Genomic DNA, 20,305 nt, shown 5'->3' with positions numbered 1-20,305 from the left:
GAAGCTTTGTTCTGTACATACAATTATACACAGCTCATTGAATAAATATAAATAGTTTTTTTTTTAACTTTATCATAACATCTTGTCCAGGAGTACGTCGACATCAAGCCGCACTTCCAGCTCTTTGCTACTGCTGGATTCTCCAGGTGCTGATAACCCTATGTGTTCCGGACAACAAAGCGGCGCCGGGCTGACCAAGCTACTGTCCAATTATATGCAGGTGAAAAGATTTAAGCTGGGCATATTATTTTAGTAAAGGATTTCATTTGTGAATCGTAAATAGGTGGCACATTTACTGCTTATTTACTTTTAAGTGTTATGTAATTTAAATAAAGCTTTTGACAACAATTTTCTTGTAATAAATATATATATATATATATATATATATATAGAGAGAGAGAGACAGAGAGAGGGAGAGAATATTTAAAATATGAAATGTTTGAAAATAGAACTTCTTGAATGTTAATTATAATGTATTTTGTATAGGAACGTCTACAAGCCGTGTTCCACGAGGCCATGCTGGTTGCTCCACGCGAACGGTACGCGCAAGAAGGAGTCACCATAGACGACGGTAACGACGAAGGTTAGTCATATATAGTTTGTGATATATTGATATGTATACTACATAGTATTTTAATGTACATTATAGTCCTTATATACGCTGTGCATATTGCGAAAATCGTTTGCTATTTATATGTATGTATTGCTAGTAATTGTCTCGTGTGCCATGCGAATTCAATGCGATCAATAACGTTTTTTAAGATCTTTCATGTCACTGACATGTTAGTTTAAATAGGTAAATTAAAATTTGATGTTTTTGTTTAGTATGTAATGTTGTTGATTGTAGTCGTGGATGAAAATATTTGGAAAAAAGTTACATATTACAATAATGCTTATTAACTTTTTTATGATGATGAGATTCAAATATCTATCAAAATCGGTTTAGCAATTCCAAAGAATACTGGTAACGAATTGAAAGATAAGACAAACGGACAAATGTATCCCAAAAACTATATGCTAATAAAGCTGATATTCATGTTACTAATATGTGTTTTAAAGCATAGCGATAGTATATATTACTAGCTGTTATACGCGACTCCGTCTGCGTAAGAAAAATAATAAGCAACTATGACAAAACTTTAAAGCCCCGTATTCGCCCTGCCTCCCCAAGTTACTTTTTATTACATCAGCTACCTGCCAATAAGTCCCGGTAAACGCGGTTCAGCCATTTTAGATCTTAGCCGAAACAAACATACACTCATATTGTGTTTACATATATATAAAAAAATAGGGGTTGGTGATAAAAAAAAATTAGGGTTGTGTGTATTGTTGATGCTACATTAAAAATAAAAACAAAAAAATTCATTCAAAAATTAAAAAAAAATGTTTAAGGGTGAACAACCCTTATCACTAAGGGTTGTGAAAAATAGATGTTGGTCGATTCTCAGACCTACTCTATGCACACAAAATTTCGTGAGAATAGGTCAAGTCGTTTCGGAGGAGAACGAACATTGTGACACGAGAAGTTTATATATAAGATATTGTTATTTATGTGTAGAGAAAGAAATGTTAAATCACAAATTTTGCATGTCGACATGCAATTTTAAACCTAATTGATGCATAAAATATAATCTATTTTCAAACTAACTATAATATCTCACTTTGTTTAAGATTATTTTTCATTATTATTATTTCATTGTACGATTTTGCTGAAACAAACAATACCTCGTTACAATTTTTATTTTTTTATGCTATCTGAGTTATAACGTCGTGCTTGTCATTATGTTGAAATTTATTAAATACACAATAATATTATATTATATTGAATATTTTCTAATACATTATATTATATATGAATAACTAGGTACCAGACCCGGCTTCACACGGGCTCTATACATAAAATATAAAATAGCCTATTATTTAATTATGAGAATTACTTAATTTATATTATGACAAATTTCAAATGGTACGCCCGATTTAAATGGTTTAAAAAGTAATTTGCAGATAGTGATGTAGGCTTCAAAACGAAGTGGTTGATTTTGATAAGATTTAATACCGTATTAATATGAATAGTATTCCAATAAACGCTTTAGGAATGCCAATTTTTGGAAGTTGTAAAATGGATATAGTATGTTATCCTTAAGGTATAGACATATGCCACTGCGGACTTTTCTGTAGACCTATATAAGATAAACAATTTCACCATATATTATTTTGTTATATCTCAAAAACTTTAGGCAGCGTTTTCGTTAAAAGCTCTCAGACGCCTCATTTTTTCCCGACATCTTAAACAAATATCGTTAATGTACAAACAAGTAAATATAGAAACTTAACAAATTATATACTAAAACCTTCCTCGAGAATCACGCTATCGAGTGGTGATAACTGTTTGATAATCGGTGCTGTAGTTTATCCCTTTATCGCGAACAGACAGACAGACAGACGCGGCGATTGACTTTGTTTTATAACATGTATTGATTGATATTTACTTTGCTTGAAAATATTGAAACATAGGACATATTGGTTGATTTAAATGTTTGCAGATTGGCTATCAGAGTCTGTCAACCCGGGGCCGATGGTGGATTTGTTGGACAAGTCACCTCAGAACACAATAGTCAGAAGTTCTCAGGCCGATCTGAGAGATTGCGACCGGCGGGGACTTCTCTGGTAACTTAATTCACCTTTACATCATAGTTACTGAGTCGCTGTGCTGAGGTTAAAATATATCCTTATTAAAATTTTCATATATATCTTTAATAAATTAATTTTAACTTTTTTTTATTTTAATTAAATCAGTCGTCGTTCATATTGCTTGTCTCAACGCAATATTTGTTCAATATGTAATCTTAGATTTTTAATTATATATATGTGTGTGTGTGTTTGTGTGTGTGTGTGTAACTATTCATTTGTATGTCTGTCAGGTTGTTGGACGAGGAATCTATGTACCCGGGTTCTTCTGACGATACTTTCTTAGAGCGTGTCATGTCCCAGTACGGCGCCCCCCATCATACACACTACCTAATAAAGAAGGCTCCTCACAATAGACAATTCATACTTCAGCACTTACAGGTACTATTATAATATATAATATTAGATTAATTTGTACAAACAACACCGTCTTGATGCAAAGGAAATGAATGGAAATTCCTTTATTTAACAAAAGACGAAATTATATTACACTTTTGTATGGATGATATATGAGTCAAGTGACTAAGTTAGTATCAATATTAGATGGCTGTCGTTATATTTAGAGTACAATTAGAGATCAAGTAAAATACTGTTGCTGTTGAAGATAAAGAAATTAATAAAATAAAACTGTCGTCCCTGTCAACATTACAGAACCAGTTTGGTTTGGCCTCCCATTGGACCGTGTTATCGTATCGATCGAGTCCAGCCTAAAATATCACCTAACAGTAGTTTCTCCTTACAGTATTTTTTAAATATATTGGTAATTTCAGGGCACTAATCCTGTTTTATATGATGTCTCCGGGTGGGTGAAGGCCAGCCGCGAGAATCCAGCTATGAAGAGAGCTCATACTTTGCTTCAGGAAAGCCAAAAGTAATTTGAGACTATTTTATTAAAAAAAAATATTATTCATTCTTATTAAATATCATCTTATTATTAATAATATTTTTTTCACTAGTCCCTTGTTGTCGTCGTGTGAACGTACGACTGACGCTGGCACGCTGCGAAGAGCTGCATCCGTACGACGAGCGCTGGCTTCTGGTCAGTTTATAAATATACACACATACAAGCATATATACAAATCTACACACACATGCTCACATATATAATATAATTATACATGAAGATATATAAAACGTAGCCGAGAGAAGTTATAACCACACAATATTACCAGGAAATTATTTTAATATGAACTATAAAATATAATTCGCAGTAGTAGAATCATATGTCCTTTCTTCTGCATAACTCAGGGTTATTCCTCTGATATAGTAATGTACATGAGCTCTGTTATAACTACACTGTCAAATGTAAGTTGACCTCCGAGGGAAGTGAGTTCTCTTTATTATGCTATCGTCTTAGCAATGGACTATGCATCTTATGTACACGATAATAAAGTCATATTTCATATAAATTTAAATCTCAGGCGATGTTGCCACCTTCTCCCGGACCTCAATCATTCGTCGTTCCCTCAACTCTGGTAAGCTGGGTCGACAGACTATAGAATTGCTTGCTAAGACAATCCCTAACAAAATGCCATTTGTCTGTTTTCACCGATAAACATTTTTATATTGTCACATTACTACTAAAACTTTTTTCCCAAACGTTTGCTGTTATTAACAGAATAATTATTTCTTTATTCTTCGTTATTATATTGTACAGAACAGTGAAGTCGCTATCGTATTCAACTGACGCTAAAGCCTTATATAATTTTCTACGCTAATTAACTTGTTTCAATAAAATTTAGTATTTCATACGTATTTAATGCTCTTGTGTATAGAAATCCTTTGTATAGCAAAAATGATATTGTCCTTTTGCTCTCATATAATATATATATATATATATATATATATATATATATATATATATATATATATATATTTGATACACTGAGTAAGCGTGTCTAGGCTTTCACTCATTTCTTCACACTCGATAGTATCAATGTATTTTATATCAACTATAAAAAACTGTCATTTTAATGTGTTTTATCCTAATTTAAGACGTAAGCTTTTCTCATATTAACCTGGCACAATGATATTATTCATTTCTTCATACATTTCTACGTTCTCCTATGATTAATTTAAATGGGTCCATCACCGATGTAAGATTCCTAGATCAAAGTAAATAATGCATCCTATAACGGACATACAATGTTGCCAGCCAAAGAAATTGTACGGTTGTGATTTTTATTCGATTATAATAATGAAATTAAATATTTTATGTCCATGGTTCAAGTTGTGCTGGCCCATATATATTGAATTTTAGTTAACTCGTTTTTTATGGTTTTATTCGCAAAATGTTTAATAAATATATTTATGAATCACATAAGTATGTTATATAATAATATATTAATTAGTTTAGATTAACGATGCATACTTATGGTAGTTACCTTTCTTATATAAAACATTATATACACACATATATAAATAGCGTTAATATATTTAATAGGCACCGCTGGTATGAAGCGTCGGTCAACAGCTCTCCAGGCCAAGTTCATAGCTGACGGGGTCGTGGATACCTTACGCCGCTGCGGGTCAGGCGGGATACAGTTTGTTTGCTGTCTCCTCACCAACCAACCTAACGAGACCCCCGACGATGTAAACGTACCGCTATTAAGATCCCAGGTAATAAAAGCAAATACAGATTATAAATAATATAGGTACGAAATATACTGAGTAGTTGATTTTTTTTTAATAGATTTTGTAATGAAGTAGGAAAATATGTTAAGATAATTACATTAATCACATAAAATTATGATATTTTGTTTTAAGCTTTCATCCGAGAACATTATTTTTATTGATAGCAATTATTATTAATTTAGATTTTTGTGTTTTACGTATTTATTTGGAATAGACTCGTAGCGATTTGCTACGTAGCGAGAGAAACGCATTGTAGTTTAAAATCTCGTAGATGCGCTACGTCGTAGCGTCTTCGTATGAGTATGCGTAACGTGTTTATTAATGTTGATTTATATCGCTTAAAGGCTGACACTGTATTAGTTATAATAATGATGACATATTTATCAAGAAATGAAATTTATGTTAATATAATATAAGACATGTTCATAAATACTTGATAAAGACATTTTTATATATTGATATGATGATATTTATTTAATTACATTTGTAAAATTACTATATATATAAATATATATATATAATAATTATGTTTTGTTTCTAGTTCCGCGGCTTCCAATTACTAGACGCGGCTAGATTGTATAAACAAGGATTCCCTGAACATATGCCATTATCGGAATTCGCTAGGAGGTGAGTCATTTTATTATTATTTTTTTTGGACTGGAATATGGTCTTTCGACGTAGTTTCTGACACCGTTTCTAACAGATATCGACTATTGGCAACGTCGGAGAAGGAGGAATCTGAAACATCCCAGCAGTCAACGACGTTATCGGATAGACAGATCGTGGACGAGATGCTGTTGGTGCTAGACCTAGATGTGACGAGCTACAGACTCGGACCCACTCAGGTAACTTATAATCATTTCCGCTAATAAATCGATTTTGCTATCGATTTAGATTCGACTCCGAATCGATGTCTTTGTAAGCTAAATTATATCCTGGGTTAACTAGGTGAAGAATTACAATCGATTTTGTATCCGTTAATGATATTATTAATCTTCATTAAGTACTATGATACGGCGGTATCGATAATGCACAGAAACACAACCTTTTTTTTTTTTTCAAAGTATATTAGACGCTGGTCATATGTTCAATAACATTACGTAAATCATATATTAATTCATATCGTGTTTATAAAAACGCATCCCTATTTTATGAAGTCGGTACAAATTCATAGCAACAATGTGTTTTTTTTTATCTCTCATATGACACTTTCGCTCGTTTATGAGCGGCTTGAAGTTAATAGTTTTAGTGTTCCGTGGACAGCGATGAGAACGGAGAACCAGGTTCAAGTTTTAGCAGTTATTTATGGAGAGAACGTTATTTTATTTTCATAAATAATAGAAATGCATTCTAATTTCGATCATATAGCACTATAAATAAGGTTTCTTATTTAATGATAGCTTAGAGCTTTCCGTATACATATATATGAAATTATGGTTTTCAGATATAGTAAAAGATTATTTAATTATATTTATCTTTTTATTTAAACGAATGAAATATCATAAATCTCCTTAATGAGTATCATTAGCTAAAATTAACTCATTAACCACCGAAGTCCTCGTCCCTTATATGGTGACGGAGACATCCCAAAGCCGTACTAAGATGCTACGATTACTTTATTAATTATTATCATACTCGGAAACTTGAGATTTTTATAATACCACGAATTAAAATCTCCATTTTTAAACATTCACGAAACAATATAATGACGCTATTATAAAAGAAAAGTTTTCTCAGCAATTTTACTTTAATGTTACTCGCGTTAAAAAATAATTCGTTGCGAGCAAAAAAAATTGCGTTCCAAGTAATAAGTCTATTATATGGTGAGGACAAAATTAATTTAATTTTAGACAGCTTTCACTGTATAGTATTCGGATGTGTCCGTCCTACAACGAACGCGTCTATCAATACATAACGTTCATATATTCTGCATCATCAGCACCTCGATTGGTTCTGTTCTAATTTGCTCATAAAAATTACCTTTTCGAACATCACCAGGTGAAAGTGCCTCTCGTGAGACCCTTAGTACTGGTTTCATTATATTTTTTTTTCTACAATAGTACGTATAAGTAAGACATGTTTGTATGAGAACATTTAGTACGCTGCTGTTTACGATTCTAACCCCTACTACTAGTTTTGATGTATCGAAAACTATCGACACTACCGTGAATCGATAACACTGTTAGGTAACATCAAGTTTTATTTTTATTCTATCTGTCTGTTCAAATAGTTTTTGTTTAAGCGGACGAAAGTACGAGAACAAGCGTTACGGATGTTGCCCGCGTAACACTCGAACCTTTTTTTTACAATGACGAATTTGATTTTCTCTTTTGCTCTGCTATAAAATAAAATGCATTTCATATATTATTCCATTTTTAAAATTTTCAATATGGCTAATCGTTTGTATAATTTAATGTCCATAAAACGTCTTTTTAGTTGACATGACATTATAGTATATCTTTATTCAAATATCGTAAACTATCACTGACGCCGGCTGTTTCATTTCTAGTACGGATCTTATATCTTTAATAGTTTATTGAACCAAATAATCATTTTGTAATTGGTTCTAAACAACTTACATAACGTTACGTTGTTATGTATGACAAAAAACTTTCATTAACAGTAATGGGACTATAATAACTATATTTAATATTACTTTTAACATCAATCTTGGTTCATAATAAAAATGTTATTAGACTTCACGCATTTTCTCTTTCCATCAATAGATTACTATTGAATTATTAAAAATGTACTTAAAATTTAAAACCTCATCCTATACGACCTCCTTTTACTTAATTTTTTTTTTAATTCTCATAATATCTAGATATTTTTATGTTTGTGTTATTGTAACACTGAAATAAGGTTAAGTTATAAATATGGTAGGTCGCTAAAGCCTGTTCGGAAGTGACACAATGACATAACGCGTTACGTCACCAACGGCTCGCTGACACACATACATGTTAACGCGGTACGAAGCCGCGGAACATTGCATTATTATAGATTACGTAATATATTTTCACTTTTAATTCATTATTAGATACACAATGACAATGCGTTGCTCTATATTTAATATGTAGCATGTTTTAAAACTTATTTACTATTTTATAGTTTATTAATCCACCATTTTAAAATTAAAAGCTCTCCGGAAGACACGAGCGACGTGTACTATTTAATTTTGTGTTTATATAATACGAATAAACATTTGCCTTAATCATGATTTCAACCGTGACATAATGACAGTGCCCAATGCTTTTGAATGCGGACTTGACTCGTAAAAGACGCTACATTGGAACAATAATTGTTTTTAACTGTCCCAATATTCCAGAAACAATGTAGGTCCTATTAATTCTAATATCACACCTAACTCTATCGTATGTATTATAACGATGCTATATCGAAAATCATTTTAAATAATGTTTACAAAACAGCGCCTGAGTGCCGTATCTGCCTGCATTTTTATTGTAAAAAGTGAAATGAGCAGTAGTACAAGTTTCAACAAGAAACTCGATGAAGACTAGAGCCTGTATGCGTTTTCTACGACTGGATCGAAAGGTGGTTTAAATTAGAAATTTTATTTACTAATATAATTAAAGATATCACTTAACACAATGAGATATCTTTGTTATTAAATAAGGTGTATGTATGTAACGACTTATAAATTAATTGATCATTTCGATCAAGTCACATTAATGTAGCAATACAAAACGCATGGTATTTAATTCCCTTGTGGGCTTATCGCATATAAAACTTATCTTTATTTCAACCTTTCAACAACACAATGATCGCTGAACTTTCCCATCTCTATAAAAAAAAACGACTCAAACCGCTTTGATTAGTTCAATTTTTTTCTCAATGTTATTAGCACCTCACAATGGATTATAATAACTTGTTATTTAGTATTGTGTTGAACGTAATTATTCAACACATTGACCAGATTTTGATATCATCATTAAGTGCGATAACATTTTTAAATTGTTCCAAAGCCAGTCGAAATAGAATTAAGGAACATCACAACTATGACCTGTTAAATACAGCGTCGGATCGAGTATCACTTGAAACTCGCTCATAATAGCGTTTCTTTTTTTTATTCTATGGCTTCATTCGCACTGGAATCGTGGAATATTTTGCCAATGTCAACGTTTTTATTTGTTGGACGAATAATAATCTTGAGTACTGTGTGGAAAAATACGAAGGAGTTTGTCGAATGGAACAAAGGCGTCTTTTTAATTACTAGTTTTTTTTTTTTTTTAAAGTAGACTATCTATATTTTTACCAGCACCTAGAACAACAAAAATGTATTTAAATAGTAATCCAAACCGGCGTTTCTTTTATCGAATTGCTTATCAAAATCAAAGACACGTAAGTTCATTATACAAAACTACATACACATCTGCTTTATATTCTCAGTGCACAATGAGCTCTGATTAGTTTTATTCTTGTGACAATGAATCGTAATTGTATTAAAAAGAAGATCGTGGTATCAGGGTCACACTTAATTAATTCTTAAACAAACCTCTATAGGTTAGTTCTCATACAATTCCGTACAATCAAACGTAAATAGAGCCTGGAATTATTATTAAAATATATATACTGGTATATATACCATTAACAAACATCGCAATACTCGGAGCCTTACATATAACAGTAGTATTGTATTATACATCTATATATAATAGTAATATTTTTGATTCTACCATTTTGAACCTTAAGCCGAATCACATAAAGGTTAGCAAAAATGTATATAAAAATGAAATAGAATAAAAACACACCTAGCGTTACTAACGCTAGAAAAATTATAATCATTTACAACAGTTATTTAATTAACATATTAATTGTACGCGTTATATATTTATTTCTACTTTTAATAGTATTTATATCGGTATGAAAAGTATCGGATATGCATAAATAAACTAGATTATAGTCTATAAATATACATAGAACATATGTACTAGAAAACACTAGTTTTAACGGTACTCTTATAGCCTATGATCGGGTTCTCACAATTGGCTGAAAATCTTATTATATTCGGCAGCTTTATCGAGGTAATTTGCAATTTTATGATTATTTTTTTTATATCTAAGAGCAGTTAGACATGTTCTCAAACTTGCGTCTAAATTAACCGTATTTTTTCTTTAGAAAGTGACTACCAAGAAGTGTTTCTAACAGTCTGGAAAAGATCTAGTGTTAATAATTTGTATCCGAATCTTCTAAAACTAACTGTCATTTCTTAGAGCTTCTATATTTTATAGTGTCTTATCATTGTTTATTGCTATTACTAAGTGAGAAATGTCGTGAACTTTAACCACCGTATTTACAAAAAGTTATTGCATGTAAAAGAATATTTAGCCGGTCATCGGTGGGCGGTTATAGTGTTAGATCCAATATTTCAAAATATAAATTCAAGTCATATTTTTATTTTAATACATATAATAACATTCCTATAACCGCCGGAGGCTGTCTGTGTAATGGTCATAGTATTTCGGATCAAATATTTTAACTTGCACATATCATTTGAGCCGATTAAAGTAATAGTAATAATGAAGTCTCGGTGTATGTGATATCTGTAAAATATATTTTGATTTTTATTACATATTAGAAAATGAGTTTTTATCAGTTACTGTCAGTTTAACGTGCTTTTATTGTACGAATTGAGAAGTTAGAAAAGTTGTATTTAAAGGAGAGCTTTAGTTCTGTAATGTAACGCATAGATAGATGCGCATGAGCAGTGTTAATTAAACACTCAGTACTTCCCGAAGGGTCCAAATAGAAAACTGTGAGTTACATAAAAGTGAATGTGCGAGTCAATGGTATACAAGAACGGTGGCATGTCTATCACAAGTTAAACTAACATGAAGGAATATTATAAATTCTCAAGCCATCTTTTAAATTGGTACTTGTAAATGGAAGTAAATTACTTCATGTCCGTACAATTATATGGTGATATATTTATGACACGTTGTAATGTTTGTATTCACAACGTTTCTTATGAAGCTGGTTGGTTTTAGAAGCTTGAGCCTTCGGCTTTGATTGACTTTGGACTGAATAAGACAATCCTGTACTAATTTTAGTGTAGTTAATACAAAATGACTCTGGTATCTTAACATTTCATGGGTAGGACAAAGCGGCCTCATTTGGTCATTCTTATATTCTGGAGATGTTTGTTATATTTAATGCAAACTATCATAAATGATGCTGTGTGGTCGTGACGTGCGTCCACTTAATTTAAATCGAGATTGCTTTTGCTTTTGCTAAAAAATGCAATTTCTCTCATAGAATTCTTTCATACCTGCCATCGTCGTATATATTGCTGTAAATAAACAATGTGTTGGAGGTCGTACTCTACCCGTATGCAGATTGGAAGGTGTTACGTGATCCTGTAGGCCGTGCCGGAGAGCTCGCCCGGCGCTCGCGCCAGTCTCTCACCGTATCTCGACTAACGCGCACTTTCGCTGTCGTACACCGCTTCCGCACTTTAAGCGTTTCCTTGTTTTGTTTTTTTTTTTTCATAATTTCACATTAGATGTGATCAATGAGGTTTTATATTTCAGTTTTAACTGGTTATTAAGAATTAGGTGGACAATAGAGAATATCTCGCTCGAACTTATTATACTTTACTCAAACCTTCGACTGCGCTCTAATTAGATTTCATAAAACATCTACATTTGACATATCTCCGATCTTCAGTTGGTGTCAATGTCAATAACTGATGTACAGCCATTAAAATCCGTGATATAAATTGAAGGGCACGTTAAAAATAGTATTTAAATGCGATCGATATAGACAATAAGTAAGTAAGAAGTCGTGGATTGGTATCAAAACGGATTGTTATTACAAATTGTATATTGGACAGTGCGTGGGGATAGTGTTGTAAGGATAAAAATTGTTCCTGTACAGTGTTGTATTAAAATGTTTGTGATCCTGGCCTTTATCGGGGTCAGATTCGCCCTTCATGTGTCAAGGCAGAGCGGTCGGTCGCTGGCCGACGAGTGCTACACAAGAAAGTAAATATATGTATTATCGTTAATAATTAAATACAAAACATGTGGTAGTTGTGCATTTTATAAGTATATATATTAAATGGAAAGTATTATCTAAGGATTTCCCAATAAAATATTATACAATGTTATAAAATATCGTGTATGTGCCAGCTTTTACGTTGATGTGCCTGTTACATTGTCCGTCTGATTGTTTTACTACCGGCTCTCTCAACAGTGTAATATAAATTCTTTGAAAACAGACATTTGTAATGTTGTAAACAACATAACTGATATGATCGCTTAAAAATTATTAACGTTATGAAATAATATGGAAATGTGTCAATAATGAAAGCAAAAAATATAGATTCTAACCGATATTATACTATATTTGTATCTTATATTTCAATGAGAGAATATGATGTGGAAAATTATCGTAATAGAATTCAAAAAACCATTTTCATGCGAATGTTCAGCCTACTACAAAAATGCCTTAATTGTGTTCTTGACGCACGTTACGCTACTGCAGTTAGTTAGTGGGTTAGTGTAGTAGTTATTTATATGACTAATTAAAATGCTAACTAGTTCTCATCTCACTTAAATATTCCGCACTCACTCTAAACGTCTCACTCATAGGCGAGTGTTTTTTAAATCATTTCACCATGACATTTGACTGGTGAGTTTAGGATAAGATATAAAAGTACTTTTTTGTCACTACTTATTTATTCTCATAGATTTTTTTTTTAATATGATTTATATGTGATTCGAATTTTTTTTTTTTTGTAATGTCAAAAAATTGTGTTACATATATATATATATATATGTAATCAATCCATTCCTTACTCATCGCTTAATATGATGTACTTAACGAGAAATATGTTTATCAAATTTCATAAAATACTGACTAATCATAAATCAGCCCTTAATATTGAAATGATTCTGGACCAGTGACTTGTAAAAAATTTTATACTTTGTTCACGTTACATATGAAACTCAAGGTGAAGCTAGAAAATATATGAAACGAATTGCAAAAAGATGTAAATAAATTAGACGTAGCTTCATATAAAGTCAATGAAATTTTTACTATTTTTGGTGGATTTCAAAAGTCACGACAACAATAATAATTTATAGTTAATATTATTTTTTCTTATGAACTATTATAACTCACTACAATTATACCGTTAAATGGGCTTGCGTGAGTTTTAAACCTTAACCCTCTCTAGATGCATCACGAAAACCGTCTCAACTATGCCTTAACAATGGCTTATTGATTTAATTTTAACACATATAATATTCATTTATAATAAAATCCATACAAAGACAACGTTTATGTAATAGGAAGTAAAAAAATAGTTATATTTTGTACCACAAATTATGTAACGGTCAGTATGAAAGTATTGATCTTTCACTTCAAAAACAATCAAGTACCAAATTTAATGCCAAATAACTTTCCTAAATAAATAACGATTGTTTCTTAAGTTTTATTATTCGGGCGTGGGTGAAACGTCTATAGAAGGTAACACCATGGTATTGTACTATGTATACCGTTAACGTAAGGCCGTGTTGTTTGGTGTCATCAAAACAATTTTTTGTATATGGATATAGCGTTTTACTCACCGTTTTGCTTTTTTTATTTCCATACTTTCACATGTTTAAAAAGGTAAACAATGATATGAAAGTATTTGCTCACCTAAAACTCTACACCAATCGTAAGAATAAACGTAGGAACGAAAAGATACTCTCGTGTTTTAGATTTACAAGTTTTATAAACACCTCGTATCGGGAAATGTTACATCTTATAAATCACAATCGATATGTCGAATCGATTATATGATTCGCATGTCAGGCGGAATAAGAATTGTGATTTGATATTATAGTCACGCGTTACTAATCTGACGGCATGAAAATTTGGATGGTCATATACATTTAAGATCTCTATGTATGTATAACATTGTTACGAGGTCTATCATCTGACTGTGAATAGGGCTAATTTAAAACTCATGTCATATATTTTAGTGTTTCATAGTTTTTTATTAAATTAAATAAATACATGCTAGGGTTGTAAAAGAACAAACGCTTGGTGGTCTTAAACAATGAAGCGACCGCCAGTCAACAATTCGTCTTGAGTCATTGTTTTAAAAGTATAATCCTATATATATATATATATATATATAGGACTTAACTCTGACTTAAATTTTTGTTCACATCTATATCAACGGGTACGTAAAGAAGATCTTTACATTATCAGACATCATAGATGTTGTAGATAAAGCATGGTCATCGTGATATACTGAAACATTACAATACAGTACGGTGGTATTAAATAATAAATATTTATGTTTAATGCCAAAGATCAATCTCCTAACATTATTTATATGTATATAACCTCTTTTATTAAATCACTGAATATGTAAAAACGGTTGTATCCGAGGTCGTAACACTAGAATAGCATAAAACACTTCATAAAAACCATAGACATTAAATGCCATGGACACAGAAATATAAATAGATATTTAACATTTTAATTAGTATTTGTTTATCTTCTTACTATTTTAACAATAATACTGGCAACAGAAATAGCATTTACATAATATTCAATAGGTAATTCGTTGTCTGTTACTTAAAGAGTAATGTTCGTTTTTGTTGGATAAACAATATGGAACGGATTTTATTCTGGATTTTTCTTAAGTTTCGTCTGTTTTTTTTTTTGTTGAATTAATTCGATATATTTAGTAATCTATGCTAAATAGTATCGATTGTAGCAAAAAAATTTAGAAATTACAGTTTTTTGATATGTCCCCGAAACCTCTTTCGTGCTAGTCATATAAAATGGCGGGAGTTGTTAAAGTAATAATATTATTTTGTATCTTTAATTTCAATTAATTGCTCAACCGGACCTCGAATTTATTTAAACCTGTTATTCTTGAAATTCACCAAAACATAAAGTGAACGTAGGATGTCATGCAATCACTGCTGTTAGGACAAGGTCAGTAATGTATCGCATTCTGATATAAATAATTGATTTTAGGTTAATCGATCGATCTGACCTCGTATGATACGAAATCTGAAAAGTAATTGACAAAAATTTATTTTCTCAACTCAACATCCAATATGTCATTTGTCATATGTGAGTATAAAAATATCGACAATTTTGTTATACTTAATAAGATATCTTCTTTAAAGACTCCTCATTTAACACTGGACAAGGTCTCACTTCATTTATATATAAATATTCAATACATTAATTCAATTAAAAAAATGATTTCAAATATATAATCGTTTCAAGTCATTTGTAGATAACTTTTTAGCTTTATAGATTTCAACATCGATTTAATCGATCGCAAAAGATCGTATAATCAGCTGATCGTGTCCAACACTATTCATTTCTTATACATACATCAATATAAAAAAGACTGAGGAGTCATGACATAAATACTCGATCATTATTTAGGATAATAATTTTTTATTATTTATTAAGCGAATTAAGTTGCATATTTCATGAGGCTTCGTGACCATTATGTTTTCTTGTGTTTCAGAACGCGTTTTTATATTTTTATCTTTGTCTATCTCGTGTTGCGATCGTGACTCCGCTATCGTCCGCTACTTATTATGGTTATTTAAATTATTCAAACTAACGTCAAAGGTTACATGGAGTCAATGTAATAAATTTATTAAAATTTTATTTCTATAATAATTTATAGCAATTATTTTGCGTACGCCAATCAAGATGTCTTACATCAAATGTTAATATCCAATCGAGATAAATTCCTTAATGAATTTTAATCGTTTCTAACATATACTCGTGTGTATAACCTTTTGTCATTATGAAATGCATTAATTATCAATCTTTAAATTTATACAATACAACATTATTACTATTCTTCTATCGTAATGTTTTTAAATATGGTTTGTTAGTAAATATTTGAACATCATCGTATATTCCATTTTCTATTTCACACTTACATGTCAAAAGATTTTTATTTTATCAACGTAAATTTTCTCTTTTACAAACGTCGTTATGAATCATCGGTATCCAAAAAATATTCTGTCATACATCATTAGATCTTTGAGGCCGTTTTGAAAGACTTTTCAATATATGAAGTACCTACTCACATAATCAACTCTAATGACGTGACTTAAATTTAGATAACTCTGTCTACATTAAAATATAAGCATCTGTAAGTATATAATGTTAAAATAACAAAAATATGTGAATATATAATAATTAATAAAATGTATGTGTTTATGGAAAACGAAATGATTATAGTCTTCAATGAAACTCCTCCAGTCGAGGTAGTTATTGGAAAAGGGATATAATTTAACTATTAGTATAGTATAGTATCTAACTTATGGCAAAGATACAGCCAACATCTTAAAACCTATCAACATCTAAGTAGTATAAAGACTTGTTTTAAAGTTTTATTTCTGAACAGATTTCGTACGGAATTTAATATATATATTCATCATCAGCCTATCGGAGCCCACTGCTGAGCCAAGGCCTCTTTCTCGCATGGAGAAGGTTAAAGCATTAATCACCACGCTTGCTCTAGACGGGTTGGCGATTTCAGTCTTATAATTTGACACCCTAAGACCAGGTTTCCTCACGATGTTTTCCTTCACCGTCCGTCAGTGGTGTCTAAATACTCATAGAAAGTACATATGACTCGGAAAAGATCACATTGGTACTTGCCAGGTTTCGAACCCGCGCCCTCACGTGTGAGAGGCGGGCCTTTAACCTCCAGGCCACCACGACTTTTTATATATATTTATATGGTGAAAACTCACCATATAAATATATATATATTATAATATATTGGACTTTTCTATTTACATAATTGGATTTGACAGCATCACCGCATAGCTTTTGTGCTCGAAATGAGACCTTGTCTTGATATTGAGCTTGAAGGACCCTGAGTACGCTTGGCATAAGGGTGCCTATAAGAGATCGGATCTTTACATAAAACGTCGTTTTAGGGAGAGTGCCCTCGGGTTTTTATGAAATTTCTACAATAAAATAACTCATACGTCAGAATAACATATAATTTAATATTATACCGAAAGTGTGTTTCTCACAAGAACACGACATAACAGTCATTATATACATATAAGCTTTTTAGTTTTGTGTGAAGTCACGCGATATACTAGACCATGTAGCCTGTTGGTAACCAAAATATGGTTTTGAGAACGTATAATTCGTTTATCTCGGAACAAAACTGCGAAGACTGCAGCAAAGTTGACACGTTTGTAATTTATCACCTATTTATTTAGTAAAAAAATTGCATTTATTTAGTAAAAACACCTATTATCCTATTTATTTAGTAAAAATAAAACATGTATTTTCGATATTAAAATTATAATTTTACTATATTATTTTTTCCCGAAACACTATCCACGTTATGAAAATATAATTTAAAAAAATATACATATTTAAAATGATTTCTTGGTATCATGACATTCCTTCAAATTCAAATTACAAATTCTGTCAGTGATATTTGTTATTTAACGACAACACAGCCATCTCAATCATTTAATAGACCGGTATGATTCAATTAGTCCCGTTTAAACAATTTTCGTTTTTAGGACACAAGTAATAAAGGTTATTAGAAAAAATAATTATGATTTATTAGTTCGTGGTAGAGAAGCAATATTTTATTAAACGTGATGTTAAGTTTGACAATATTAATTGATTTTAGTAAAGTTATTGGCACTCATGAATCTTGTTTCGGATTTTTGAGTTCAATTGCTCTCAGTGTCCCCTTTTAAAGATTATGGTGAATTTTAAATATGTATGAGATGTAATTGATTGATTGATAGATTTTAATATTTATTGTAGCTTTAAAATTACTTTCTTACAGCTATCATTTGGTGTTATTAATATAATATTTCTATTTATTCAACAAGTATAAATCGTATAACTAGGCGGTGCGTGTAAACTTAGTACCTTAAAATTAAAAAGATCGCTTTCGTAGATACATGTGGCAACTGTTACACTACACGGCTTCAACTGACGGCCTCACCAACATCATATAAAAAAAAATGTATGCGATAATCTAAATATCTGTTTAAGTTCTAAATTAAATATCACTTACCAATTAGCCTTTGGTAGCATGTTTGCTTAAAAATTCTAGCGATACATCATGTTGGTGTCTGTCATTAGTCACGTTCACCGATCTAACTGGGTTTATAGAATAAAGAGTCGCCAACGCAAAAAAAATTCATCGTCCTGCAACAAGTTTTAATATGTATTGAATACTTTTTGCGTGTACATGAAATTTCACTAGAAATTTATGCGTCGGATTAATGTATCTATAAAACTAGTTATCGCGCCGTTGTTGAGAATCTTAATAACTTATTTTAATGAACACTGTCAACTGTCGTCCTAGTTTGTACCAAATTGACGTTTGCGTATTCGCTATCTAAAAAGCAAAACTCAAATCAGTGTCTATTGGATATGTGTGTCATGACATTTAAATTGTCCGAATATGTCGCGCCATTAATTAGTAATCGGATTAAATGACATTACCGAAGAAAAGAGATATAAGATTTACCTGCTTCCTCTTTCGCGATGTCAACTAAAGAGAGAAATATTCTAAAAAATAATGTTCAATGGCTACCAACATTTAGAGCAAAAATGTATGTACAGTAGTTATTTACAAATAATATTATTAAAGTATTATTATCTCAGACGATAAAAAGACCGGTTGAATAAAACGACTTTAAGGAAATAATATGCTAAATAAAAATGACATTTATATTAGCCTATATTATTAACAACCACCAATGACGTCTTGAGATAAATGTGGGATATAATATATAACTATACATTGTATAATCTCTATAAATCAGTAAAACTTCTTTGGAAAATTGTGGTAATGAAACTAGACAGACCACCCAAACTAAAAACCTATTCACATTTTTTTTTTTGCGGTAGTTCTTAATTTTAGTATCCGTTGGTACTAGCTTTTGTGATATTTATTAAATACTTACTTTACTTCTACTTTAATAACAATTGTAGTATAATTGGATTCTGATATATATTTAAAACATATATACATACATATATATATAAATATGTTACGAATAATATTGTTCGTAAATTATAATCGACCTAATTCTAATGAGTGTTTGTTTTATGTTTCCATAGTAATATATATTTTTAAGAGTAGTTGTAATCTGAATGGAGAAAGTATGTTGTAATAATGCTTAATGTTAAAACGGTTGAATGCATTGCGTTTCAATATTGAACAGCAGAGTTAATGTAAATATACCGCACATATGAACACGTCTCTAAATACCTTTGTTTATCTGGCCATCTCTAAAGTGGCCAGCGTCATGTTCGGGCACTTTTTATCCGCTAGATCACTAAAACAACAAAGTAAATGGTATGGACCCGAAATATTAAGATGACTGATAATAAAAATATGCCTCTGCTTTCATACACAGTTTAATATTCCTAAAGTGACATTTTAAACAAATTGCTATAGATATTTTCGTTCATCTATCGCATGTCGTATTACAGATTACTTCAGCTATTTCTTAGTACGTTTGTCGGTGTTTGTATTTTGAAATTTAATTCATAAAAAACATAGTTCGCACAGCCTTGAACGTGCGTTTATTATCTGAATGATAGTATCTGTTGTTTATTTGACAATGTAGTCCGCATTTTAAAATTGAATAATGTAATTGGATCTCTTGTCACTTATTTATTTTTGTTTCACATTTTCATTTTAACACTCGGAATCGCTTTTATGTATGAATGTATAGCCTTGGAAAATTTATTCACAGGCTTCTAGGCTATACTTAAAAACTATACATAGTTATATTTCTTTGCATTTGCTATATTTATTCTGATTTCGGCGCACCCGATTTATCAAACAAGTATTTGATAGTAGGTCAAATAATTAAAAAAAAAAAAATTATGTACATATTGGTATTTTTTTTTAATATTAATTGCAATTAAGTCGGTTAAAACCAGTATCCGCAATTCCCAGTTCTCACATTTCATCCGG

The 20,305-nt window shown here is 31.0% G+C and overlaps 1 protein-coding gene across 4 annotated transcripts in view; it reads left to right on the top strand.

The window, feature by feature from the left end:
- LOC116777326 (unconventional myosin-XVIIIa) overlaps positions 1 to 20,305 on the top strand; it is a 112,106-nt gene that overhangs the window by 45,625 nt on the left and 46,176 nt on the right. For 3 of the 4 annotated variants that reach the window (XM_032670809.2, XM_032670811.2, XM_061526485.1), the window contains 10 exons: positions 91 to 220; positions 487 to 583; positions 2,544 to 2,667; positions 2,922 to 3,069; positions 3,459 to 3,559; positions 3,645 to 3,727; positions 4,110 to 4,163; positions 5,132 to 5,307; positions 5,864 to 5,949; positions 6,026 to 6,167. In XM_032670809.2, the coding sequence (XP_032526700.1) occupies positions 91 to 220; positions 487 to 583; positions 2,544 to 2,667; positions 2,922 to 3,069; positions 3,459 to 3,559; positions 3,645 to 3,727; positions 4,110 to 4,163; positions 5,132 to 5,307; positions 5,864 to 5,949; positions 6,026 to 6,167 (1,141 nt within the window). The remainder of the gene's footprint in view (positions 1 to 90; positions 221 to 486; positions 584 to 2,543; positions 2,668 to 2,921; positions 3,070 to 3,458; positions 3,560 to 3,644; positions 3,728 to 4,109; positions 4,164 to 5,131; positions 5,308 to 5,863; positions 5,950 to 6,025; positions 6,168 to 20,305) is intronic. The other variant, XM_032670810.2, reaches the window with a different exon arrangement.

The sequence above is a fragment of the Danaus plexippus genome, chromosome Z (assembly GCF_018135715.1).
Source record: "Danaus plexippus chromosome Z, MEX_DaPlex, whole genome shotgun sequence".
Lineage (NCBI taxonomy): Eukaryota > Metazoa > Arthropoda > Insecta > Lepidoptera > Nymphalidae > Danaus > Danaus plexippus.
This window is presented reverse-complemented; position numbering and strand designations above follow the sequence as displayed.